Below are 26,968 nucleotides of genomic sequence, written 5' to 3' on the forward strand. Positions count from 1 at the left end.
ACAAGAAAGAGAAATGGATGATCCTGTCTCTGTAGCAACCCCATTGTCCACAAATTAACTGTAGCTCACCAACTCAAACGTTCCTTAGGCCCAGCTGTGTATGTTAATGATAAGTACCCACACAATCATGGTTTTTCACTTTCAGTACAGTATTCAGTACACTACCTGAAATATTCAACACTTCGTTATAAAACAGGTTTTGTATCAGATGACTCTGCCCACCTGTAAATGAATGTAAGCGTTCTGAGGACAGGTAACCCAGGCGAGGTTATGCTACGATGGTCAGGAGGGCTGGTGTACTAAATGCATTTCTGACCACAGTGTTTTCAACTTGCAGTAGGTTTACAGACATGTAACCCCACAAGTGAGGGAAGATCTGTGTAGGAGTTTGCAAAAGAGAAAGGAAATGTTAATAGAAAAAAATCTTCAAGACAAAAGGACAATGGAAAGGATACAAGTAGAGGTAAACAGACTATACTTCTCATGGGTTTTGTAAAAATTCCTTGTTGAAGCAAAAAACATCATCTGATATGCTCACTGCACAAAGAGGAAATACATAACACAATTATACTGGAGAGTGGGGAATGTGAAGGGGCGGATAAAAGCCAGGTTTCTACATATCAAAACACTAGGGCGTTGATGCCACAGGCTGTGATAAATTATATGTGTATAAAACAATACCTAAAATGACTACTAAAATACAAAGAGATATTCTCAGAAACACATTTATAGCAAATGAAATTCTAAAAATTAAAGTTAACCCACAGGAAGGCAAAACAAACAAACAAAAAACCCCCAAAAAACAGAGCAAAAATAAACAGGGAACAAAGAAAGGCCAAACAATAAAATGGCAAACTCAAGCCCTAACATATCAGTAATTATTTAATCTTAAATGGTCTAAATACAGCAATTTAAGAAAGAAATCAGCAGAATGGATAAAGACAAAGCATGACCTGAGTATGTGCTATTCCTGGAAACTCACAAATATAACAACACATGTAAGGTTGAAAATAAAATTATGGAACCATATAAACCCCAAACTGCAAAATATTACCCCCAAAATGCAATAGTGATTATATTAGTATTGGATAAAATATACTCCAAAGAAAATTTACAGGGGCAAAAAGAGACATTACATAATAATAAAGAAGTCAACACACCAAGATGACAGAGCAATCCTACATGTGTGCGCACTGACAACAGAGCTTTGAAACGCTCAAAGCAAAAACTGGTAGAATTTAAAAGGAGAAACAGACAACTCCTGATCATACTTCAGGACTTCAATATCCCCCTCTCAGCTATTGAGGGCAATACCAAACAAAATCAGCAAGGATATAGAAAATCCGAAAACATCCTCAACCAACAAGATCATGTGGACATTTACATAAATTCCATCCAATGACAGTAGAATACACATTCTTTTCAAGCAACTTTATAAACATTCATCAAGACAGACCATATTTGGGGTCATAAAGCAAACCTCAACAAATTTAAACAACTAGATCAAATATAAAACAAACTAGAAGTCATTAACAAAAAGCATGAAATACCCCAAACACTAGGATATTAAACAATACACTTCTAAATACTTTATGGGTTAGAGAAGAAGTTTTGAATAAAGAAGTTTTTAGAACCAAATAAAATGTAGTTAAAATGTATTACAACTTGTGAGGAAAGTGCTCTAAGGAAAATTTATAGAACGTAATGCTTACATCAGAAAAGCAAAAAAATCTCAAATCAGTAATCTAAGCATCCATCCCAAGAAACTACAGAGGAAAATACCGCCAAAGCAGATGGAAGAACGGATATAATAAAGGTCAACACAGGTATCAGTGAAATCGGGAACAAAAAGGTAACAGAGAAAAAAGAGTGGTATAAAGTGCTGCTTCTTTAAAAAGATCCAAAAAAATGATAAATACCTAAGAAGATTAACAAAGATAAAAAGAAAGTTGATGCATTTCCAATATCAGGAATCTAACAGGAGATATGAGTAGAGATTCTTCCATCATAAACAATATAATAAAGGAATACTTGAAACAAATAAGAAAATTTAGATGAAATGGAACAATTCCTAAAAATGGACAACTATGAAAATTCATCCAATACTAAACATTCTGAACAGTTCTATACATATTAAATAAAATAAATATATAACTAAAAGCATCCAAAGAAAAATCTCCAGGCATAAATGTTTCACTGGAGAATGCCACCAAACATTAAAAATAAAACCAATTCTATATACTATCTTCCACATAATAAGACTACTCTCAATATAGTTGGGGAGGTCACTATCACTTACAGACCCAAACCAATGATGGTACGAAACAAAAGACAAAAAAAACAAAACAAACAAACATGAGTGAAAGAAAAAAATCTATGTATCATTACCACTAATGAAATTGCAGGAAAAGTTCCTCAACATACTAGTATACTGAATACTGTAATAGAATAACAATTATGTTCTAAACCAAGTAGGGCTTATTTCAAGAAACACAAAGTTGATTTCACATTCAAAACTCAAATTAATGTAATACATCCTATCAACAAGTTACAGAAGAAAAAACCACAAGATTATATCAATTGGTAGAGAAAAAGTGTGTGATAAAATTGAACACCGATTCATAATAAGAACAAAAAAACCCCAGCAAATTAGGAATATAGGAAACTTTCTAAACTTGATAAGAAATTTCTATAAAGAAAACCTTATACTAACATCATACTTGATGAAAAATTGTATGTTTCCCCCTCATATCAGAAACCAGACAAGAATATCCTTTCTTACTACTACTACTGTTCAACATCATATTGGAAATCCTAGCTAGTACAGCAGATAAGAAAAGAAAATACTAAGTATACATATGGTAGGAAGATAATAAAACTATCTCTTTTGTGGATGATATTTCTATGTTTTCTAACCCCAAGCATCCTATCACAACAAATAAATGGCTACCGTTCACCAAGGGTGCAGGATACCAAAACAACATCCAGATTTTAATTACATTTCTGCATACTACTAAAACTTGTGTGGAAATGGAAAGTTTAAAAATCAATGCCATTTATAATAAAAGGAAAAAAAACACCTTGATATAAACCTTATAAAGTCCCTACAGGACCTATCATTGAAATTTATACAACAGTGATGAAGTAAATCAAATGATACTTAAACAGAGTTTGGGTTAAGTATGAACATACTGTGTTCATAATGATGCGAATTCTCAACAAATTGATCTGAAAATTTAACTCAATTTCTATCAAAATTCAACAGATTTTTTTCATAAAAATAGACAAACTTCTCCAAAACTTTATGTGGAAATTCAAAGTAATTAAGAATGCTAAATCAGTTTTAAATAAAAACAATAAAGAGAAAGAAATCATTTTACACAACTCAAAGATTTACCATCTAATTATAGCCATCAAGTAAACTAATAATACAGGACCAAGAAAAAGTCCAAGTATCAGCTCCTCAAAACCACATGAAGTTTCTTTCTTTCTTTCTTTCTTTTTTTTTTTTAAATCAAAGCCTTAAACAGTTTTAACCAGTGCAACAACATGTGCCCATTCATATGTGTGTTCTTATCTCCTCAACAGAAAGGTGTTTGATGGTTCCAGCCTTTGTATTTCTCACAAAGATGAAGCTCCTTAAGAACAGAGACAGTGTTTTAGAACAAAGATGTTCCTGAAGTTTCCAAACCTGCCTTCAATTAACTCTCTTGACACTGGATAGCAAGGAATGTATATACAAGACACATAGCAGTCTGGATCCTTTATCCTTAAAACAAAACCCTCCCCCTGCCAAGTAAACTAAGGATGCCATGACAAAGTGCCAAAGGCTTGGGAAGGAAGTCTGAAAGAAAATGTGTGTTTACAGTTCATTTTCTCTTCTATGTCTCTTTCTTAAAAAAAAAAAAAAAGAAAGAAAGAAAGAAAGAAAAAAAATTCCTGAGATATTACTGCGGTGTAAAACAAGGAAAAGCATGTAGCTGGAGGTTTTCCTATATGCACATAATCACTGGGTCTGTCCCTGGATGAACTCTCAGATGTAGGAAATGGCTCCAGATGGGGTAAATTTCCCGTCTGACTTCTCAGATGACAAATGATATCCTACAACAGAAGGTTTCTCATCGGGAAGGAAACTGAGGGGGTTCTCTTTGGTATGAACGATCAGATTCTGAGTAAGAAGTTTCCTCAGTGGTTACATTCAAGAAGTCTTTCCCCAACAGGAGCTCTTGGAGGTTGACTGAGGACTGCCCGCTCGTGAAGGGTCTTCCCACTTCGGTTACACTGACAGGGTTTCTCCCAGTATGAATCCTCTGATGCTGAGTGAGGGACGAGCTGCGACTGAAGGCTTTTCCACACTCACTGCACTCATAGGGCTTCTCTCCGGTGTGGATGATGGAGTGTCGGATGAGGTTGGTACTCCAGCAGAAGGTTTTGCCACACTCGACACATTCATAGGGCTTCTCTCCACTGTGAATCCGCTGATGCCTCGTGAGCCCTGACCGGCGGTTGAAGGCCTTCCCGCACTCCGTGCACTCATAGGGCTTCTCTCCAGTGTGGATGCTGAAGTGTCGAATGAGGTCTGCACGATTGCTAAAGGCTTTCCCACATTCTTTGCACTCAAAGGGTTTTTCTCCGGTGTGGGCCCTTTTGTGCAAGATGAAAGTAGAGCAGTGGGTGAAGGCCTTTCCACACTCGCCGCACACATAGGGCTTCTCCCCAGTGTGGATCCGCTGGTGCCTCTTGAGGTACGACCTGTGGTTGAAGGCCTTCCCGCACTCCAGGCACTCAAAGGGCTTCTCCCCAGTGTGGATGACATAGTGGTGAATGAGGGCCGCACTCTCACAGAAGGCTTTCCCACACTCACTGCACTCATAGGGCTTCTCCCCAGTGTGAGTCTGTTGGTGCCACATGAGGTAGGACCTGTGTTTGAAGACCTTGCCACACTCGAAACATTCATAGGGATTCTCGCCACTGTGGATGATATAGTGACGGATGAAACCTGGCCTATCACGGAAGGCTTTCCCACATTCTTTGCACACAAAGGGCTTTTCTCCAGTGTGGCTCCTATTATGCAAGACAAAAGTGGAGCGGTGGGTGAAGGCCTTCCCACATTCATTGCACTTGTAAGGCTTCTCTCCACTGTGGATCCGCTGGTGCTGGGTAAGGTGTGACTTACGGTTGAAGGCCTTCCCGCACTCCATGCACTTATAGGGCTTCTCCCCTGTATGGACCATGTGGTGTTGAAGGAGATAAGTGCTTTTACTAAATGTTTTCCCACACTCGGTACATTCGTAGGGCTTCACTCCAGAGTGAATCCTTTCATGTCGAGCAAGGAGGCGTTTCTTGTTAAAAACTTTCCCACATTCATTGCATTTAAAGATATTTTCTTCTTCCTGAATCACAGGATCTTTACCTGACCCATACGAGTCACGGTCATGGACAGCACCTCCCCGAGGGACAGGCTCCTGTATAATCCCTGAATATACATTATTAGCTGTTCCTATGTTGCCATGTTCAGAGCTTGATTTTCCAGGGAGCTTCTCCTTCTGGGGGTCTATCTCTGGTCTCAAGTGTCCTTCTTGCATTTGCAGTGACCCAACCTGATCCTTAGTTCGGCCCACCTGGGAGTTCCCTGGAACTCCTTGTGTTAATTGTTCCTGGTGGAAGACTCCCTCAGACAGGGCTGGCTCACTAGTGGTTGATTCTGTGGTCTTGGATTTTCCTTTGTCACCTGAAAGAAACCCAATACATAAAAAGGTCCGTTGGTAATGCCAACACAGAAAAAAAGGAGCATTTCAGTGAAATGAAGAGAAAAAAACAAAGATGAAAATAGTGTCTCTGGGGGCGCCTGGGTGGCTCAGTGGGTTAAAGCCTCTGCCTTCGGCTCAGGTCATGATCCCAGGGTCCTGGGATCGAGCCCCGTATCAGGTTCTCTGCTCAGCAGGGAGCCTGCTTCCTCCTCTCTCTCTCTCTCTCTGCCTACTTGTGATCTGTCAAATAAATAAATAAAACTTAAAAAAAAAAAAAAAGAAAATAGTGTTTCTGTCTTGCTACCTCTGAATCCCAGGATAACAATGTCTTTCTTTCTTGATCCTAGGACTGTTGACACCATGAAAGGGAAACCTGGGGGAGTGGCTGGGTTAGAAGACAAAGTGCAAGAGAGGAGACACAGTCGATTCCAGATTGGACATTTATGCAAATAGGTAACTCATTTGGGCCCCTGATAGTTCATGCTTAAGAGATGACTGAGGGCAATGTCTGACCACATGCAATCAGAGGGTTGGTGCTTTGAGCTATAAGATAGCAACTAGGCCTCTGGACAGTCACATAGGAAATAATTCAATCAGCTGTGCTTATGTGAAGACAGTCAATAACTCTGACCCTCAAGTCAGGTGAAATTCCTAGGCTGCCAATACTTTGTGCATGGATTTCTATACATCAATCCTAGAAAGGTAACAAGTCCCTGAGGATACAGTAGGTCATGTATGGAACCCCTCCAAAACCTATTCCTAAAAAACACCTGATACAGACATACTGGACGTGACTTTACAACAACCACATTAAATAAGCTCAAAGAGCTAAAGTAAGATATGGAGATAGTCAAGAAGACTATGTATAAACAAAATGGAAATATCAATAAAGAGCTAGAAACCTAAAAAGAAACCAAAAAGAAAAGTATAATAACTGAAATGAAAAATTCACCGCAAGAATTCAAATGAAGATTTCAGTAGGATGAAGACAGAATCAGCATACTTAAATAAAGGAAATGAAAATTCTTGGGGCGCCTGGGTGGCTCAGTAGGTTAAAGCCTCTGCCTTCAGCTCAGGTCATGATCCCAGAGTCCTGGGATTGAGTCCCACATCGGACTCTGCTTGGCAGGGAGCCTGCTTCCCCCACCCCCTGCCTTTCTGCCTACTCGTGATCTTTGTCTGTCAAATAAATAAAGAAAATCTTAAAAAAAAAAAAAAGAGAAATGAAAATTCGGTCCAAAGAACAGAAGAAAAAAAAAATTTAAGAAAAGTGAACATACTCTAATGGACTTTGTGATATACCACTAAATGAACCAATATAGTTATTGTAGGATTAGTCAGAAAGAAAAAGGTAAAAGAAAGTATTTTAATAAGTGGCTGAAAATATCCCAAATTTGATGAAAGAAATCAACAATAAATATCCAAAAAGATCAGTGCACTCCAAGAAAGAAGAACTAAAAGATTCACACCAATAAAACTTACAATCAAACTTTTGAAACCCAAAGATAAACAGAGTATCTTGACAGCAACCTTGATGCTACTTGTCATATATAAGAAATTCTCAATGAGATTATGAGCAGACTTCTCATCAGAAACCTGGGAGGCCAGAAAACAGTGGGTCAATATATTCGAGGGTAAAAGAAAAAAATGTTAAACAAGAATACTATATATGGCAAAAGTGTCCTCTAAGAGGGGGAAATTAAGGGGCATCTGGGTGGCTCAGCTGGTTAAGCATCTGCCTTTGGCTCAGGTCATGATCCCAGGGTCCTGGGATAGAGCCCCGCATCAGGCTCTCTGCTCAGCGGTGAGCCTGCTTCCTACTCTCTCTCTCTCTGCCTGCCGCTCTGCCTACTTGTAATCTCTGTCAAATAAGTAAATGAATAAAATCTTTAAAAATAAAAAAATAAAAGCTAGCGTTACTGTAACTTCGGGCTATAATTCCACATCTAGTTTCTACATAATTCAAAAGACTAATGAATTTAAAAGAGTTATTAGTCTTAAGTCTGCGGCAACACAATATACAAAAATATACTTTTGTGACACGAACAACCAAAACAGTTGAGAACTGAGCTGTAAAGCAGAATTTTGTTTGTTTTTTAAAGATTATTTATTTATTTATTTATTTGACAGACAGAGATCACAAGTAGGCAGAGAGGCAGGCAGAGAGAGAGGGGGAAGCAGGTTCCCCGCTGAGCAGACAGCCCTATGTGGGGCTCGATCCCAGGATCCTGAGATCACGACCCCGAAGGGTCTGCTGAAGGCAGAGGCTTAACCCACTGAGCCACCCAGGTGCCCCTATATTTTAAGATTTTTATTTTTTATTTACTTGACAGAGAGAGAGAGCAAGCAAGAGCACACAACTTGGTAGAGTGGCAGACAGTGCGAGAGGAAGAAGCACGCTCTCCACTGAGTAGGCAGCCTGATGCGGGGCTTGACCCTAAGACCCTGGGATCATGACCTGAGTTGAAGGCAGACACTTAACCAACTGAGCCACCCAGGTGCCCCAGAACATTGTATTTTATTTTATTTTTTTTTAAGATTTTATTTATTTATTTGAGAGAGAGACAGTGAGAGAGAGCATGAGCGAGGAGGTCAGAGAGCGAAGCAGACTCCCATGGAGCTGGGAGCCTGATGCGGGACTCGATTCCAGGACTCCGGGATCATGACCTGAGCCGAAGGCAGTCGTCCAACCAACTGAGCCACCCAGGCGTCCCCAGAACATTGTATTTTAATAAAAGATCTAATACAGCAAGAAGCTGCAACAATTGTAAACATGTACTTAAAAACAGGCCATCAAAATATATGGAACAAAAAGTGACACAATGAAGGAAAAGAGAGACAATCCTATAGTAATAGATGGAAACTCCAATATCTCATTCTCAATAATGGAGAGCACAACCAGACAGAATATAAATAAGGAAATAGAGGACTAATGAATATGGAACATTTTCCAGGATAGATCATGTTAACACCAAAATTAGGTCTCAACAGATTTACAAAGATAACATATAAAATATGACTCACTTCTACTGAAAATGAAAACTTAAGATATTAAAACTTACAGGATGCAATGAAAGCAGCATTAACAGGGAGATTTATAGTTATAAATGCTTATGTTAAATAACAAAGAGATGTGAAATCAACAAACTAGTAGACAACTTAAGGATGCAGGAAAAGAACACACTAAAACCACAGTGAAGGGAAGGAGGGAAATAGTAAAGATTAAAAGGAAATGATAAAGAAAATAGAAAAATAGAAACAAAAATCAGGATAATAAAAACTTGGTTCTTTGAAAAGATCAACAAAATTGGCAACCTTTAGCTAGATGAACTAAGAAAAAAAAAGATACTTAAATGACTAAATCAGAAATTGAAGTGGGGACATTACTACTGATTCTGCAGAAATTAAAAAAAATAAGATTATAAGAGACTATTATGAACAACTGTATACCAACAAATTGGGTAACCTAGATAAAACAGACAACTTTCTAGAAACACAAAACCATGAAGACTAAATCAGGAAGAAATACAAAATCTGAATAGACATCTACCTAGTAAGGAGACTGAATTAGTAGTAAAAATATCTCCCAACAAAGAAAAACCTTGGCCCTGATAGTTACACTTATGAATTCCACCAAAGGCTTTAAAAGAAGAACACCAATCCTCTAACTTTTCCAAAATATTGAAGAGGAAGAAACACTTCTCAAATCATGAAGGCCATTAATATCCTCATACCAAAACTAAAGACACTACAGTAAAATTATAGCCTAATATACCTCACAAACATTGATGTAAAAAATCCTCAACAAAATAACAGCAAATTCTGCAGCATATTGAAAGGATCATACACCGTGACCAAGTGGGGTTTACTGCTGCAATGCAAGGGTGGTTTGACATAAGAAAACTGATAAATGTAACAACACATTACTAGAATGAAGGGGAATAGCCATAAAATGATCTCAGTGGACACTGAAAAGCCTTTGAAAATTCAACATCCAGGGGCGCCTGGGTTGCTCAGTGGGTTAAGCCTCTGCCTTCTGCTCAGGTCAGAATCCGAGAGTCCTGGGATCAAGCCCCGCATCAGGCTCTCTGCTCAGCGGGGAGCCTGCTTCCCCCTCTCTCTCTGCCTGCCTCTCTGTCTACTGATCTCTGTCTGTCAAATAAATAAATAAATAAAATCTTTTTAAAAAGAAAAGATATTTCATCAAAGACGACATACAAATGGTTAATAAACGCAAGGTGAGAACGCCTGAGTGGCTCAGTTGGTTGAGCAACTGCCTTCAGCTCAGGTCATGATCCTGGAGTCACAGGACCGAGTCCCACATTGGGCTCCCTGCTCCACAGGGAGTCCGCTTCTCCCTCTGACCTTCTCCCCTCTCACTCTCTCTCTCAAATAAATAAAATCTTGGAGTTCGATTGGGAGCGGGAGCGAAGACCGGACTCCAGAGAGCCCTGAGCAGCCCTACAGCCGCCGCTGGCCTAGTTTCCTTCACACCCCAGGAGAAGCTGCCGCGGCCGCAGCTGGCACAGTCCCCTCACCGCAGCCAGGAGCAGTGAGGCCGGAATCCTGCAGCCGCCTGCTGCCCTCGCCCTCCGCGCTGCCCACACCAAGGCCTGCACCACCGGCAGCACCACAAGGAGCGGCGGCCCAGGGGGGCCTCACATCGGCGGCGCCTGCCGGCAGGGACAAAAAGGTCATCACAACAAAGGTTTGGGAATAGTAAAATGGTTCAATGTAAGAAATGGGCATGGTTTCATCAGCAGGAAGGGCACCAAGGAAGACAGATCTGCATCACAGGCTGCCTGAGGGAAGAAGAACTCCAGGAAGGGCCTTAGCAGTGGAGGAGACGGAGAGACTGTGGAGTCAGGTGCTGTGGACGGAGAGAAGGGTGTGGAGACAGCAAACGCGGAGGGCCCCCCGGGGAGTCCAGGGTGAGGCAGTAAGTCCGTGACAGACCCGAGCCGTTACACATGCTCTCCGCGTCGCAGGGTCCTCCACGCAGTCACCAGCCAAATGACCAGAGCAGGGAGCATGCGGGAAGGACGCAGGATCGGAAAGTGCTCCCGAAGGCCAGGCCCAACAGCGCCGACCACACCTCAGGCGACGGTTCCCGCCTTGCTCCTGCGGAGACCCTACAGCGCGGATTGCAGTAGGCCAACCCTCCCGAGCAGGGAGAAGGGATGGGAGAAGGAATGGCAGGTGCGGACACCGGGGTGCACCAGAACAAGGTAGTGAGACAGAACATGTATCGGGATTGAAGACCCCGATTCCGCAGGGGTCCTCCTCGTCAAAGACAACCTAGAGAGGATGGCAACGAGGAAGATAAGGAAAATCAAGGAGATGAGACCCAGGGTCAGCAGCCACCTCAACGTCACTACCACCGCAACCTCAGTTACCGACGCAGACACCCAGAAAACCCTAAACCGCAAGACGGCAGAGACAAAAGCAGCCGGTCCACTCGCTGAGAATTCGTGGGCGCCCGAGGCTGAGCAGCGTGGGGCTGAGTAAACCCCTGCTTTCTGTCTCTACCAGCACCCGGTTAGTCACCCAACACGAAGAAATGAAGATGACATTCCAGCAATAAGAAATGAACAAGAGAATGGAACTGAAGACCTTAAGTGCTTGCTTTTTGCCCACTGACCAGATAAACAGAACTACCTGCATTATCTATGCAGCATGGCCTTTTACTGCTTTTACCTAAAGATGTCTCTTTTTCAAAATGACAAATGTGTTTTTTAAGAAAAAAAAAAAAGCCTCGTTTTTCTCAATATACCTTTAAAGGTTTTAAAATTGCTTCATATCTGGTCAAGTTGAGATTTTTAAGAACCTCATTTTTAAATTGTAGTAAAAGTTTACAACTTGATTTTTTCAAAAAAGTCAACAAATGGCAAGCACCCATTAACAAAGGTCTTACAAAAATAAAAAAAAAACCCACAAGGTGTTCAACATCACTTATCATTAGGGAAATGCAAAGGAAACCTACAATGTGGTATCCTCTCATGTCTATTAGGACTGCTATCAAAAAATCAGAAAGAACAAATACTGGCGGATGTAGAGCAATGCCAGCTCTAGGGCACTGTCGTGGGAATGCACAATTACAGAAAGGAAGAAGAAGAAGAAACAGAAAGGAAGCTCCTCAGAAAGTTAAAAATGGAATTCAGAGATGACTCAGCAATTTCATTTTTTGTTATATGCCCAAAGAATTAAAACCAGGTTCTCAAAGATGCTTGTACACCCATGTTCACAGCAGTCTTATTCCACAATAGGTAAAACACGGAAGCAACCCAAGTGTCCGCTGAGGGATGAACAGATGACAAAGTGTGCTATGTGGAGTGTTACCAAGCCTTAAGAAGGAAGGAAATTCTGACACGTGCTATAACACAGATGAAACTTGAGGACATTATGCTAAGTGAAACTGGCCAGTGCCAAAGACACACAAATACTGCATCATTCCACTCATACGAAGTACTTACAGGAGTCAAAATCATAGGCACAGAAGTAAAATTGTGGTTGCAGGGCCTGGAGCAGAGAGATTGGGGATCACTGTATCATGGGTATAGAGTTTCAATTTTACACAATCAAGAGCTTTGGAGATGGATGGTAGAGACAGGTGTACGGGATTATGAATGTGTTTTGTACCACTCAACTGTACAATTAAAAATGGATAAATGTCAAGTTTTATGCTATGAATATTTTAACACACAAAAATAACAACAAGAATATACATACAATCCCTACAAATCAAAAAGAAAATGCAAACAAGTTAATAGAAAAATAGGTATTTATCATGAAACAACACTCCAAGGAGAAAATAGACTGACCGAGATCATATGAGCAGGTGCCAAAGGTCCTCCAGGAAGGAAAAGCAAGTGGAGCCCACATGAGATACAGTTTCATCGACCTGATACCTGAGAGTAGCAGACACCGGGCAGAGTACTGTCAGCGACCGAGGAGCCCTACAGTACCAAGTCCCGGGCAAAGCATGGGCCCAAAGGAACCTCCATGCGGTCCTGGGGCAAGTGTGAACTGGTACGTGTTCTTCAGAACACCATGGCCGTTAGCCAGTGAGCAGGCGAGCCTGCATGGCCTTTAATCCAACATGTCACCCCAGGAGACATCAGAGACACCGCCATCTTGTGCAAGATGACCGACGCAGGACTGCTCCTGGAAGCAGCGCCTATGAGTCAGAACGTGTGAGTAACGGAGCGCAGAGTGGGTGAACACGCCGAGAGACAGGAACTTTCTTACTACTTTTCTTCAACTGTGAGGATTTGAGCCCATTTGTATGGTGAGTCGAAAAAAAGTGAAGTCACATTACACAACAAGCAGAATATGAATGAAGAAAACAGTTTCCTGCAAAGGTGTGCTCTAGACTCTTGACTCAGAACTGGCCAGGGCCAAGGGCAAGACCTCTCCCGCTCGATGGTAGGGGAAGCTGCAGATCCCGGAGCCTGAACGAGTGCGGTAGGGTTGAGGATCAAGCAATGGAGGAGGCGGACCTGACTTTCAACGCCAAGACCCGCTGAGACATCATGGCTGGGGCAGTGGGAAACCCTGGAAGTGAGTCCGAGCCCCTGAGGTAACTCATGCAGAACACAGAGTTGACCAGAGGCCCAGCAGATGCAGAGGCCGGTTACGAGGCTAGCAGCAACCCCCAGAGAAAAGACAATGGGAGCGTGCACTGAGCCTGGGGACTGGTCTGAGGGAGGCGGTGCAAGTGATGGATTCGGGAGATGGAGAAGATGTAAAATGCATGGGACATAGGCATGGCTGGATGTGGGGCTGGTGGGGGGAGGGGTTGGGGGTGTGAAGAACTCTCGGAGGCTGTCTCCAGTCTCTAACCTGCTTGGGTGGCAGGACCATTCCCTGAAACTTGGGAGGTGGGAGGAGTCAGCGACCTTCTGGGCCCCTTGGCAAGAATGCTGACTTCGGGTCAAAGGGCTCCGTGGCATCCAAAGCACCTGAGAAGCCAGAACAAGAAGCTTCCCCAGGGAACCAGGGCCAGCGGTCTCCTGCTGGTCTCGAGCCTGGAGAGTCCCCCACCTGCCCACACCTTGGCTCATACCTGCATCAGCGCTCTGAGACAGGTGTCCCTTTAGCATCCACAGCTCCTGCCCGTGCTCCAGCTGGTAGATCAGCTCAGGTCTAGGAACAGGAAACCCTGTTCACAGAGAAAGAAAGAAGATGCTAGGGTTTGTGTGAAAAGAAAGAAAATCCCTCCATCTAGTCTGTAAACAAGACCTTGGAATAAAACCAGCTCCCATGCACACAGAATGCTACGTTGCAAACCTGCGAGCGGAAGGCATGCCATGCTGCCGGGCAGTTTTCTTCCTCATGGAAAGTAAAAAACCAATATATAGAGTCATAAATATCATAGTATAAATACAAACTGTAATCATAAATAAATAAAATCATAAAGGACTGTGTCAAACAAATGCCTTATAGCATTTCAAAATTGAAATGAATTACAATTTACACATTTAAAATATTGATGTATTTATTCAAAACCAGGCATTTGGCTTCAATGATCTAGCTCTTCTTCTAGACCCTAAGCACGGTTTTGTACGCTTCTTTCTATACACCACAGACAAAACGAGGATTCTGTCGTAGGACTTCCTCCCGGCATCCTTGGCAAGTACACGCTGCAATCAGCACCACTTTGTAGATGAAGAAACCAAGGCTCAGGCAGATAATGGGATGTGCCAAAGAGCACAGAGCTGGTGACTGGCTGAGCCAAAATGGAAACCCGGCTCTATCCGTACCTGCTCTCTATGCTGTTTGACCACAAAGCTGCACACCATCGTTCCAGATGTGCTGAGTCCAGGCAAAAGGATGATAACGATCACGATGAGAGAAACAGAACTGGCAGTGAGATTTTCAGCTGCTAACATGCACATGAGCTGGTCACACCACGTACTGTTCTGAATCCTGTTCACAAGTGACCCATTGATCCGGGCTACAGTCCAGGAAGTAAAAACTAAAGTATGTATCACCCCAGCTTACCATCGAGCACACAGACAGGTTTAGTAACTTGTCTGCAGCCACAGTTTTTAAGGAGCAGCCTAGGACTGAACATCAGGAATCTGGCTCTAGACCTTTGTCTCCTAAACATGACACTAAGGAGGAAAAGGCAAGCACCTCTGTGTGTGGCCAGCAGCCTCAGACCAAGTGGAGGGTGGTGGCGAAGCAGGGCCATGAGCATGAAGATTCATCCTCAGACCAGAGGAGTCTGGGGAGGGACAGACTTAAGGACTCTAGACTTCAGCATTTCTTAACTACTAAGAAATAATAAAATTGAGACTCCTACATTTAGAGATATGGTCACAGACCATTTACAGAAACATCAAATATTGCACACTGTCAAAAGCATTAAACATAAAAAGGATTTCTACTACAAAGAAAAAAAAAAAAAAACACCAGAGAATAGCTTCATGAAATGAAATACGTTCCACACTGAGTAAATTAAGCTGTGTCGGGGACTCACTACAGTGGCCGAGGTTTCCTGATCTCCTGAGCACCGGGATGCCATGAGATTATATGGGGGAGCAGGAAGCGTGCCTGGGGCCGTGCTCCAAGGACCTGAGCAGGCTGTAGCTATTATTAACTACTTTTCCTAAAAGTGACTCACTCTTTATTTTTCCTAGATTCCTTCAACAACGGAATCTGTATCACTGTAGTAGGTGGGAAATCGGCATCATTAGCCTTGATGGGAGGTCACCCTGAAGACTCAGCAAAGAAATCAAAACAATCTTAATCCCCAGTAAGCTCATGAAAGGCAAATTAGCAACAATTAGGGGGTGAGGCGTTAAAATTCAACACTAAACCCAAATTTATCCTTAGCAACAATCAGAAGACAGGGAAGAGCAGAAATAATGCAAAGATGATGTCAGGGTGTCCCTCCATGCCAGCTGCTGATGTGTCCATTAGTCCCTGAAACAGGGTTTCTCAACCGCCATACAACTGACATGTAAGTCACGGTAATTCTTTGCTGGGAAGATAGGGAGGAAACTCCTGTGCATTGTAAGGATGTCCGGCAGCATTCCAGGTCTCTACCCACTCAGTGCCTGTCCCACCTCCATCCCACCTGGGACAACCAAAAATGTCTCCAGACACTGCCCAGTGTCCTGGAGGGATGACATTGTCCCTGAATGAGAACCACAGGCATAGCGGGTTATAACCAGGAAGACGAGAGAATGTGAGGTGGAGAGAGAATCCTCCGTGAGAGCTGCCGGTCAGGACACAGATGGAGAGGTGGGGACTATGCGCGGGAAGGGGCGACTCTGTGAGAGGCTGAAATGCCCCAGACACGACAGCCAGCGGAGTGAGCTCCAGCGGAGTGAGCTCCGGGAAAGCACTGAAGGTGAGGGGTGAGGTCAGCAGGAGGAGAGCGTGGACTTTTATTCTGAAACATTTGTTACGAAATATTTAATCTATCTGGCTGTTCTAGTTTTGCTTTTTCTCTTCTCACTGGCAGACGTAATTCCAGTTCTCCAAGAACAGACACGTCTCATCCTCAGCTCTGGATTTATAGTTCCCCTTTCCCTCAAATTGAACAGCCTGTGCTGATTCTACCCAAGGAGAGAAACACCGAAGCTGGTGCTTCTCAACCGCAGCACCCGGGACGCAGCAGGCGGCACAATTCGTCACTGAGCGGGCGCTGTCTCATCCATCAGAGAGGGTTACGGCCATCTCCGGACTCGAACCCTAGATGCCAGTCCCAGCTGCACCCACGGCAAGACAACCCAGAGGGCACGCAAACATTGCCAAATGTCTCCTGGGGGCACAACTGCCAGCTGCCGAGGAGCATTACTCTAACGTCTCTCGACCCGGCAGAGGATGCTGGCCTGGCCCTTGAACCTCGGGACCATCACGGAGGCACAAACACAGAGAAGCCCCATAACTGGGACCATGTCCTTTGGGACAGTATCTGTCCGCACTGAAGGCAAAGGCCTCCCGGGGGCCTGCCTGACTCACTCCCTCCTTGGAGAACATCCCATCACTCACAGGCCTGCTAAGGACACTTGAGTCAATCAGGCTCGTGCAGTCAGCTCCCCCTCCGGAATGTGAAATCAGAATCTCGGATGGAGGCCAGTCTGTGCTGGGCACTGGGGTGACAGGTCCAGAGAAGTACTGGCTCTGGTGGCCGTTCCTGCCTCAAGAACACCCCACACGGCCCGGCAGCAGAAAGACAAAGAGGAACAGTATAAGCACGCCAAGATGCGGAGATGAGGCATCTGGGGGCCGGAGAGAGCAGGGACCGGTGGCCAGTCCTGTCACTACCTGATGAGGCAAAAAAAAAAAAAACCTTCTTGCATACAGAGACAATAGCAGAGAGAGCCAGAGAGAGAAGCCAGGACAAGAGACCAGAAGCCACGGCATCATCGTCGTGGTTCCCAGTTCCTCTACCAGAGCCTCACGGGACCAGCTGGAAATCCTCCCCTTGGGTTCTGCAGAACACCCCCCTTTCCTTCCACGGTTTTCTAGGAGCCAAAGAGGAACTGTTTCTTGCCCAAACAGACACAGGAGAGCAGGTCCAAAGAGATTAACCTAGAAAATGGCTGAAGCTGCAGGGAGGAGGGTCACGGGGAGGGCTCCAGAGATCTTCTTGACCAGCCAGGCCTGGAGCCAGAGGGTGCTCTGACAAGGAGGCAGCAGCTGTCCCCATGGTGGAGTGGGGAGGACTTACCCAGAGACACCAGAAGTCCACAGTTTTCCAGCATCACCTCCTGGTACAGGGTCCTCTGGGCCGGGTCCAACTGCCCCCACTCCTCCTGGGTAAAAGTCACGGCCACATCATCAAAGGTCACAGATATCTGCAAAGTCAAAGAGAGAGAGTAGCGTTGGCCTTGGGGCTGCTGGATGGGATCAGAGCTCATCCCTACATCCCTGGTAAAGATGCAGAGTGATCAAGGCTCCGATCACCCAGTACCTCCTGAGGGCCAAGCTCTGTGCTGGGCTCGAGGGGGAGGTGGGCCCTGCTCTGGATGTGCTCCGGTAGTGTAAGGGAGAAGCCTCCTCCGTGGGAGGCCCTGGAAGGTCACACAGACAAAGAAAATGACTCAAGGACTGGGAGATGCAGACAGCAAGGGCTCTAGGACGTCAGAGGAAGTAGCGAGCATGGTAATAACGGTGTCAGTAACAACAACAGTACCTGAGCCTCACTGGCCCTGCTAGCTGCCTGCCTCATGCTGAGGGCTTCGCATCCCGGGTAAAGGGACTACGAGTCCCCAGCTCTTAAGTCACCACCAGTGTTGTCTAGTTGTTCGAGTGTTGACTTGAAAACACTTCATAAGGAGTTTGCCTTGTTAACGCTACTCCACCATTTTCTAGTTTCCTCAATGTTAAATATCCAACATGTGCAGGACCATATCCTACACACCACAAGTTAGATATAAAGAACTCAGCTACTCCACTGCCCGATGGACAGCCCCACTACTGCACATCTGTCATTTAAATGCTCCAAACCACTGGCTCATGGTTTTTAATGTGCACTTTCAGTACCCACATCTCTCTGCATTGCAGCTTTGTCCCCTCTATCAGTGCTCTCAAATTAATATTTCAATTATACACCTGGACATTCCTAATTAATTGGTTCATACATAGGAACCCTGAAGTATTACTTAGCTCTGGTGCTGGATAAAGTCACATCACCAGGCACATCTTGGACATTTAGATAAACACAGAAAAGTCAACTAGGGCCTCCACATTGACAACCAAATGATATATGTCTAAATTATGGAAACTCTCTGACATGCACTCCCCTAGCATCATATATGTGCTTGGTTAGGGGTACAGATATGCATTTTTTCTGATCCGTCTTGAGCTGAAAATTGGGGAAGAATTAGCAAGGATCAGTTATTAATCAAAGCTTGGCTACCTGGGGCCGAGTCTTAGAGAAGTCATGGTCTAGCTTCCTGGGTGTCACTTAGGGTTAGGAATCGGGCTTCTGGCCAAGAATGACAGAGCGGACTGGTTCCCAGGTTGCTAAGAGTAGAGGAGGGATTCAATTCCTGTGCAGGAGCTGCACGTCTGGGGTCAGAGTCACTTTTAAATACGGTGTGCCCATTGTCGGGCCATCTGCACATTCAGTCCCTCTCCGTGTATTCTAAGACTGGAGATGAAGAAAGTGACAACCTTCTCCACTCGTCTGACACACACACATCAAAGAGAAACCGAGTACCCCCTCGCTCCAGGCTGCCCAGGAGCCCTCTCCGCAGCAGCGAGGCAGCAATGCCCCAGACATCGTCCACTCACCCGCGCAGGGTCCATCCATGCTGCCGCCATCATGGGACCCTGTGCACGGAGCGGGGCCCGGACCGGCAGCGATGCAGGCGGGTCCCGCCGGCTCAGCCGACTGCCACCTCTCCCCTGCCCCGGGAGGTGTGACCGCGGCTGACGTTCCGACTCCCCGGACGCCGGGTGGCTCACGGCTCCTTCAAAGGTGCGGGGCTGAGCGGAAGCCGTCTCTCTGCTCTTCTTGGAAGAGCTTCACTGGAGGCGGCCACAGAACAGCGACGCCCTCCCCACAGCTGGCGTGGACGGAACCGTCGCACACGAATGACGTAGGACCAGGAGCCCGGAAGCCCCGCTGCCAAGGGAGCGGACGCCAGTGCACAGCCTTCTGGGAAGTGTAGTTAGGGCTCTATAAAGTGCCCCGGAAGAACCTGTTCCGGAGCCGGTCCTCCTGGTCCTAAAAGACTTACCAGACCCAGAGCTTGTCGTCACACCCCCCTCTTCACGGCGAACACAACGCGAGGGGACAGAGGAGGAAAGGCGAGGCCGTCTCTGTCCCGCCCGGGGAAGGCGAGGCTCGGTGGCGGGGACCTCCGCCCGCGATCAGGACGCTCGGTCACCAGGCCCTTGGGTCGGCTGGTGACTACCCCCGGGCGCCTCACCTCCCGGAGATGCCCCTGGACGGAAGACGGATGCTCGAGCGGTGACGACACCGCCGGGGTTGGGACGCCGGAAGCCCCCCTCCGACGCGGCCCCCTCTGAGGGGCCTCTTGTGGGCCGGCGCCACGCGCTTCGGCGCCTTGACACGGGGATCGGGCCTGGGAGCCAGAGGGGCCGCGTGCGAGCCCTGGGGCTGGGGAGGCCGCCCGTGACCTAGGCTGGAGCCCGGCGCTGTGGAGTGTCTGACCCACGCGGCACCTCGCCCTGCGTCTAAACGCCAGCGGAGGGTTGTGCGTGGACGTGGAGTACGGGAGTGGTCGGCCGCCGCCGCCGCCTCGATTCTCCGCCAGGGCGAGAGTAGCTGGAGACGGGAACGGACCGGGGCGAAGCCAGAGCTAGCCTGGCGCTTAGGGGGTGCAGATGAGAAACCCACAAAACCGTGTTAGATGCTAACATTCTTTTCAGAGTTATATTAGGCAAAATCTTACATGTCGCCATCAGGGACTTCTATAGTTTTCTTCTCGTGACTATGAGAGTGAGAGAATAACGCCTCACTTGGAAGGAGTTGAGAAGACATACGGTCGTGAAGAATGGAAACTGTGCAGAAGATATCAAGAGATTTAAGTTTATGGACTATTACTCATCCATGAGAAGGAATGAAACGGTGCCATTTGTAACGACATGGATGGAGCTAAAGTGTATTATTCTAAGCAAAATAAGTCAGAGAAAGACAAATACCATATGATTTCACTCAGATGTGGGATTTAAGAACCAAAACAAACAATCAGGGAGGGAAAAAAAGAGGAAAACTAAGAAACGCTATTAACTATAAAGAACAAACTGACTGATGGTTGCCAGAGGAGAGGTGAGTGGGGGAGACGTTCAGTAGGTGATGAAGATGAACAAGTGCACTTTAAAAAAAAAAAAAATTATTTATTTATTTATTTATTTGAGAGAGAGAGCGAGAGCATGAGAGGGGGGAAAGTCAGAGGGAGAAGCAGCCCTCTGCTGAGCACGGAGACCACTGTGGAACTCAATCCCGGGACTCCGGGATCATGGCCTGAGCAGAAGGCAGCCGCTCAAACAACTGAACCAGGTGCCCAGGAGTGCACTTTGGATGAGCATTGTGTTGTGTATGGAAGTGTTGAATCACTATATTGTACACCTGAAACTAATATTACACTGTATGTTAGTTGTAATATAAATAAAAACAAAAAATTTTTCAAAGTAGAGAAGAGCATAATGACTGAATCAAGGATTAAGATGCAGTTGATTTCCTAGAAGATGCTTTTTATAAAAGGAGGTTGTGGAGAAGTGTGGCTTAATTAGCACACAAGGCATAGTGTGATCCATCATTGGGCATAGTAATGTGACCAAATTGGAAAAGGTATTCTTCTTTTCACATGTGGTTGACACCATTAAATTAAATGGTTTGAGGGTAGGGTGTACATCAGGTACCAAAGTTAAGATTTTTATATTCTGTGTCCTGGGTGGCAGAATGTCCAGAGTAAGTGGTGAGAAAAACTATGTAGCTATTGGAGACTTTGAAATCCCTACTGTAGAGCATGTCTGAGAGTTTTCACAATTTATACACGTCACCTGGTAGTCAATGTGGAAGCCCTCATTGACTTTTCTCTGCTTAATCCCCAAATATGTGCCCAGTAACGTGTTTATCTAGTACCAGAACTGAATAGTCTTGCAGGGTTCCTATGTACAAACCAGTGAGTTTATTAGGAATTTCCAGGTGTTTAATTGAAATACTGATTTGAGAGCACTGACAAGACAAAGCTAGAAAGCACAAAATATGGGCACTGGAGGTACAGATGAAAAACCGTGAACTGACATCCTGGAGCATTTAGATGACAGATCTGCGGTAGTGAGGCTGTCGGTCCGCGAGTGGAGTGGAGTGGCTGAGTTACTTCGGTTTATTTAGTGGGTCTGGTCACATGCAGAGACGTGGTCCTGCAAGTGCTCGACATTTCACATTGAGGAACCCATGTAGAATATGGTGAAGGGAGTGACACATACTTCATATAAAGTATTTTTAAGTCAGGAGACACAGTGGTAAAAGCAATGACTGCGATGAGCAGAGAACATGCTTAAGCTCCCAATTGTGTTTATTCTGGTGCAGTCAACTTTTATGGATGGAGGGAGTAGCTGACACACGAGGCTATAACAGGATTCAGGGAAAAGCTGGAAGAGAGTTCCCTAAATTGCTGCAAGTGGAGGAGGTATTTTCAGAAGATGCGATGTTACATTCATTATTAGGCATGATTTACTTGGTGCAGTCAGAATATGACACATGACAGAGGTGCCAGTGAATTCATTGAGAATTGAGTGGCACTGATGTACAGTGAAACATTTTGTCTCAGAGATGGTAGCATGCTGGAGGTGAGTATGACGAGGGTGGGCCTCTGGGCTGATCAGTCCTGGCTTACAAATGGCATACTCATGAGAACATGGGGAATAGTAGACAGAGTCTACAAGCAAACGTGACAGGTGGTAGGTTGTACACCACCAGAGTGGTTATCTGCACAAGGCAGTTACTAGTTTTCTTTTTTTTAAAGATTTTATTTATTTATTTATTTGATAGAAAGAGATCACAAGTAGGCAGAGAGGCAGGCAGAGAGGGGAGGAAGCAGGCTCCCCGCTGAGCAGAAAGCATGAAGCGGGGCTCGATCCCAGAACTCTGGGATCATAACCTGGGCGGAAGGCAGAGGCTTTAGCCCACTGAGCCACCCAGGCGCCCCAGTAACTAGTTTTTAAGGTGAGTGGCTGAGTCACCATCCTTGCCCAGGAGGGACATCATCTTGGGAGGCTTTCATGGGAAAGAGCTTCTACAAGAAATTAAGATTCTACCCAGTCACACACCAACTCAAATAACTATAAAGAACTGCTACAAAATGATTCAAGTTTTATTAATTAAAATTGTGAATCTAAAACCAACAAAAGACTGATAAAACAGTAGACCCAGGAGAGCTCTCTGGGCAACCACAATGAAACATGTGCACACAAGGCTCAAGAAGCCATCTGAATGGATGGACGCAACACTCTCTGAGAGTGGGCCCGGACCCAGGGGTGCTCCAGGATCTGGGCTAAGGGCAGCCGCTCTGAAGGCTGGTACCTGAGAAGCCTGGAGATCAAGTCCCGGGCCCCCAAAGGTAATGATGGGGGAAGCCTTACATCGACCTGATGATGCCAGAGAGGAAAAAAAGAGAACATTAATTTCTGTGCTGTGTGTTTTCTCCATTCCTTAAGACCCTTGAAAGCACTGTTCTGGATCTTATTAGACAATCTTTACGTGCACCACAGGCTCTGCAAGCCTGGCTCCCGAATGAATGCCCAGAGTGTAGCCATCTTACCTTGAGGATGCGCTGGTATGTCTCAATATGGGAAGGGCTCTCAAAGGGTGGACTTCCCACCAGCAGCTCATAACACAGCACTCCAATGCTCCACAGATCTACTTTCTCATTATATGTTCTCCTTTCAATAATTTCGGGGGGCAAGTAGTCCAGAGTCCCACACGCTGTCTTTCTCCTAGAGGACACCAGGGAAGGGAGCACTGTGCAGAGGCCCAGAACAAGGGTAACCCTCCTTTTCTAGATTCCAGTGAGATGGGAGACCCTCAAAAGTCCGAGAAGTCCCCTCCTGTGCATGGGAGTTTGGAGACACTAAGTTGTTTTTTTTTTAAAAGATTTTATTTATTTATTTGACAGACAGAGATCACAAGTAGGCAGAGAGGCAGGCAGAGAGAGAGGAGGAAGCAGGCTCCCTGCTGAGCAGAGAGCCTGATGCGGGGCTTGATCCCAGGACCCCGAGATCATGACCTGAGTCAAAGGCAGAGGCTCAACCCACCGAGCCACCGAGGCACCCCATGGAAACACTAAGTTTTAATAAGGAACAAGGTTTAGGGACGGCCAATACCGGGACCCACCAATTCTGTATTTTGGAATTATTCATGTAGTTATGCAGTTATGTAGCTCATGATCCAAGATGTTTTCAGACATCTTGGGCATCAATAGAGATTTTGAACAAAGAGTGCATCAAGAAGGACCAATTAAAATTCCTGGAGTTATAGAGCAATGAATCTGACCTATGTGGCTACTTACTGGGAAAGCCACATGTTACCAGAGATCAAAAGATAAAAGATAAGGTCGAGCTACATTTTTTGTCTACAATTACACATTAAATATATGCATTTGAAAAAAGCAGTACTCAAATACAAAAGCAAGTTTGCATCTTGCATCTGGGTCTTACACACAGCATGAATTAAATCGGATCATTCCTAAGTGGCACCCAGGGCCCATACCACCACCACCACCAAGACCTACCTCAGTGATGGGGTGTGCACAGACCAGCCAAAGTCCGCAATCTTCACCTCACCCCTGAGCCCCAGCAGTAGGTTCTCTGGCTTAATATCCCTGTGGATCACCTTTTTTTCGTGGCAGTAGATCAGAGCATCTGCCACTTCCTCCATTATCTGAGAGCAAAGAAAGAGCTTTTTGGAAATGAAGTCCCCTCCCACACTGCATATAAGATAAAATACTCCTCATGCAGTTATAGTTGTAGTGGAATCTTTGTTTCCTGCTTACTGACCCCATTACTTCCTTAACGGCACCACAGTTCTTGGTGGGGGAGGGATTCCTCTCCCTGTTTTATGTAGTCTTATAGGATGGATGCTGAGGTGACAGAACCTCGCCTTTGCCCTAGAACAGCAAGTAGCTGGAAACCAGCCCTGTGCTGAGCTAAACAGATAATCTCCCATAGGACCTAAGGCCTGAAAAAATGATACAAAAGCAGGAGGAAAGCTGCAAGATCATTCATTCCATCAGCAAGCTGACCCAGCACTTCTGCTGGTTTGACTGTTTCTCTGATTCCCCATATGGAACCCTCCAGAAATCTCTTGCTTCCGATTTCTAAGCCAGTTCTACTCACTTACCCGGGGAACCCCTTCCTAGGCTTTCAACATGCTTCTCTATATAAGGTAGCAGAGTCAGACGGTCTTGCTTACCCTGATTACTAATATCCTGGGGTGATTAGGGCATCCACTGTGAAGTTATGGGCTGTACATGTCATTACATAAAAGGTACAGAATTTGAAACAAAGAAAAAAGAAGAACATGGACAATAATGACAGCCAAAAGCAGTGACTGCTCCTCCCAACCAGTTCACAGTAAACTCATGGGCCCCAGAGCTCCCAGACCCCCGCCTCACCGTCACTGTGCGCTGTTCGTCTAATGTGTGGCTCTTCTGCAGCTCCTTGTAGAGCTCACCCCTTGGAGCATATTCCAGAATCAGGTACACACGGCGGGCATCATGGAAATAGTTGTAGAGGCGCAGGATATTGGGGTGTCTGGAGAAGGGAAAGAGTAAGGGTTAGACTCATAAGGCCCAACACCTGATGCTGTCACAAGTGACTGGTCACACAAGGAGCATGTTGTGCTGGGACCAGAACAAAGCAGATCCGGGAGTGTGAGAGAGGACAGGAGAGCAAGCAGCAGAATTTGGGTGCCTGAAACAGGGAGGATGACACGGTGTGAGCGCAGTGAACTGCAGAAAAAAATCGAGGGGGCCTATTGGAGGGTGGTTTGGGGGTAATGCCAGGCGAGATGCCAGAGATGGAAGAGAACACAGAGTGAGAAGCCGGTGCTGGATTCTCCTGCAGCGGGGCCTCACTGCAGGTGCGCCTGGATTTCAATTTCCCTGCGCAGCTGGGGCTCCAGTCCTTCCTTTTCGATCTGGGACTTGAAGAGGACTTTCAGGGCCACGATAAAATGGCTTTCCTTGAGCCGAGCCAGGTACACATTCCCAAATTTCCCCTTGCCCAGAGGACGCCCGATTTCAAAGTCATCCACTGTGAAGCGCCGCCTGCGAGGAAAGGAAGAAAAGAGCCTTATGGGAGGGAGGTGGAGAGCAGTCGGGGACTCCTCCTTCCCTGGACCCCACTGTGGCCCCTGCCTGTCCTCATCTGGTCCACGAGCCACCACTAAACTCGCGTGGCTTGCTCATCGCTTGTCGCGCCACTCCGGTCCCCCTGCAGCGACCGCGCTGCTGAAACTCACACGGGCGCGCCGCTGAGCTCCACGCGGCCGGCTGCAATGATGGGGGACGGAGGGCGGTCGGCCCTTCTTCCCGCGCTGCGTCCGCCCCCGGCCTCGGAGACCAGCCCTTCGCGACGTTTCCTGCGGTCCCGGGTCCTCTTCTGTTTCCCCGCGGGCTCAGATCGGTTCGAACTCATCACGGCATCTGATCGGCTCCCGAGAGGAGACGACGGCGACCGGACGCCTTCCTGAGCCTACCGGAAACGTCCTGAAGGGCGGCGAAGGCCCGCAGCGTGCAAGTGCCGCTCCTCAGATGCGGAGCCGCACACACACTTGCAGGGAAAGCCAAGCCCCTCGCAGCCTGGGACCCGCCGACACCGACGAACTCCCAGCGCGCCAGCGCGAGGCCCTTTACCCTAGCGCCCTCCCATTGGTTGAACCTGATTGGTTGAAGCTTCCAAGCGCGGAGGCTGCTGGGAGCTTCCCATTGGTTGAAACTTCTGAGCGCGGAGGCAGCGGGCCCAATAGGAGAGATGGAAATGGCGGACGCGGGCGCGTGCGCGGGGCAGGGTCCGGTGGTACACCGGGAGCTGGGGCTTTGGGGATGGAGGACTCCTCGGAAAAGGGGGGACGAACAGAGCGTAGCCCAGAGGGTAAGATGCTCACGGGTCTCCATGAATGAATACCTACGGAAATGCACGAGTGCGCGAGTCCAGTAATGAACTGACCCGGGGCACGTGGGAACAAATAGATGCCAACCGCGGGAAGCAGCCAGGGTGCCCGTGTGAAGCTCGCGAACCACCTGCGCGCCCCACCGCACCGTCAGCTCCTGAAGGTCGTGCCCCATTTGGGCCACTCCCCAGGGCCCTCCTCCATCACGCTCCCTGCAATTTCGGCCTCCTCCCCCAGTGTCGTGCAGCTCTTGGCCTCCTCACTCCACCCCACAAGACGTGCAGCCTCCCCTAGGCCTGCAGGCCCACTCGGCGCGGTGACACACAGCCTAGTCACCTCTTGCCTCATGTATTTGTTGGACCAGCAAAAAATTTTTACCAGCCAAAAAACCAGGTTTATTTGGAAATAATGGAGAATTACAACTAGGGACAAGGAATCTACAGCAAAAATCATAGGCTAGTCCCTCAAACAGGAGAGGAACACAATTTGCGGAGAAGGGAATTTGGGAGCAGTTGTTTTGAAGGAAAGTCTGTTGGAGAAAAGCAACAGTTAAGAAAAGAAGGTTTCCCATTGCTTGAGTTACAGGGGTGGTCAGTTTCTTGCAGGAAAAGCA

The 26,968-nt window shown here is 46.2% G+C and overlaps 2 protein-coding genes and 1 pseudogene across 4 annotated transcripts; 1 reads left to right on the plus strand and 2 right to left on the minus strand.

The window, feature by feature from the left end:
* Nucleotides 1-488: 488 nt before the first annotated feature.
* ZNF805 (zinc finger protein 805) lies at nt 489-19,738 on the minus strand. 3 transcript variants are annotated; one of them, XM_013048061.2, is made up of 4 exons: nt 19,454-19,738; nt 17,437-17,563; nt 13,816-13,911; nt 489-5,731 (listed from the first exon to the last, which is right to left on the minus strand). In XM_013048061.2, the coding sequence occupies exons 2-4, from the start codon at nt 17,468-17,470 to the stop codon at nt 4,119-4,121; spliced, it is 1,743 nt and encodes a 580-aa protein (XP_012903515.1). In that variant the 5' UTR covers nt 17,471-17,563; nt 19,454-19,738; the 3' UTR covers nt 489-4,118. The 3 variants fall into 3 exon arrangements, with proteins under 3 accessions (XP_012903515.1, XP_012903514.1, XP_012903513.1); XM_013048060.2 differs by lacking the exon at nt 19,454-19,738 and adding an exon at nt 19,005-19,320; XM_013048059.2 differs by lacking the exon at nt 19,454-19,738 and adding an exon at nt 17,902-17,957.
* On the plus strand, nt 10,154-11,427 carry LOC106004123 (annotated as a pseudogene).
* Nucleotides 19,739-22,540: 2,802 nt separating the features above from the next.
* AURKC (aurora kinase C) lies at nt 22,541-26,701 on the minus strand. The gene is made up of 6 exons (XM_013048078.2): nt 25,705-26,701; nt 25,319-25,510; nt 24,857-24,995; nt 23,975-24,123; nt 23,006-23,180; nt 22,541-22,832 (listed from the first exon to the last, which is right to left on the minus strand). Exons 1-6 carry the CDS (start codon nt 25,878-25,880, stop codon nt 22,662-22,664), a joined length of 1,002 nt encoding a protein of 333 aa, XP_012903532.1. The 5' UTR covers nt 25,881-26,701; the 3' UTR covers nt 22,541-22,661.
* Nucleotides 26,702-26,968: the final 267 nt, after the last annotated feature.

This window comes from Mustela putorius, unplaced genomic scaffold (genome assembly GCF_011764305.1).
Source record: "Mustela putorius furo isolate JIRA1106 unplaced genomic scaffold, ASM1176430v1.1 tig00000196_pilon_pilon_pilon, whole genome shotgun sequence".
In the NCBI taxonomy this organism is placed as follows: Eukaryota; Metazoa; Chordata; class Mammalia; order Carnivora; family Mustelidae; genus Mustela; species Mustela putorius.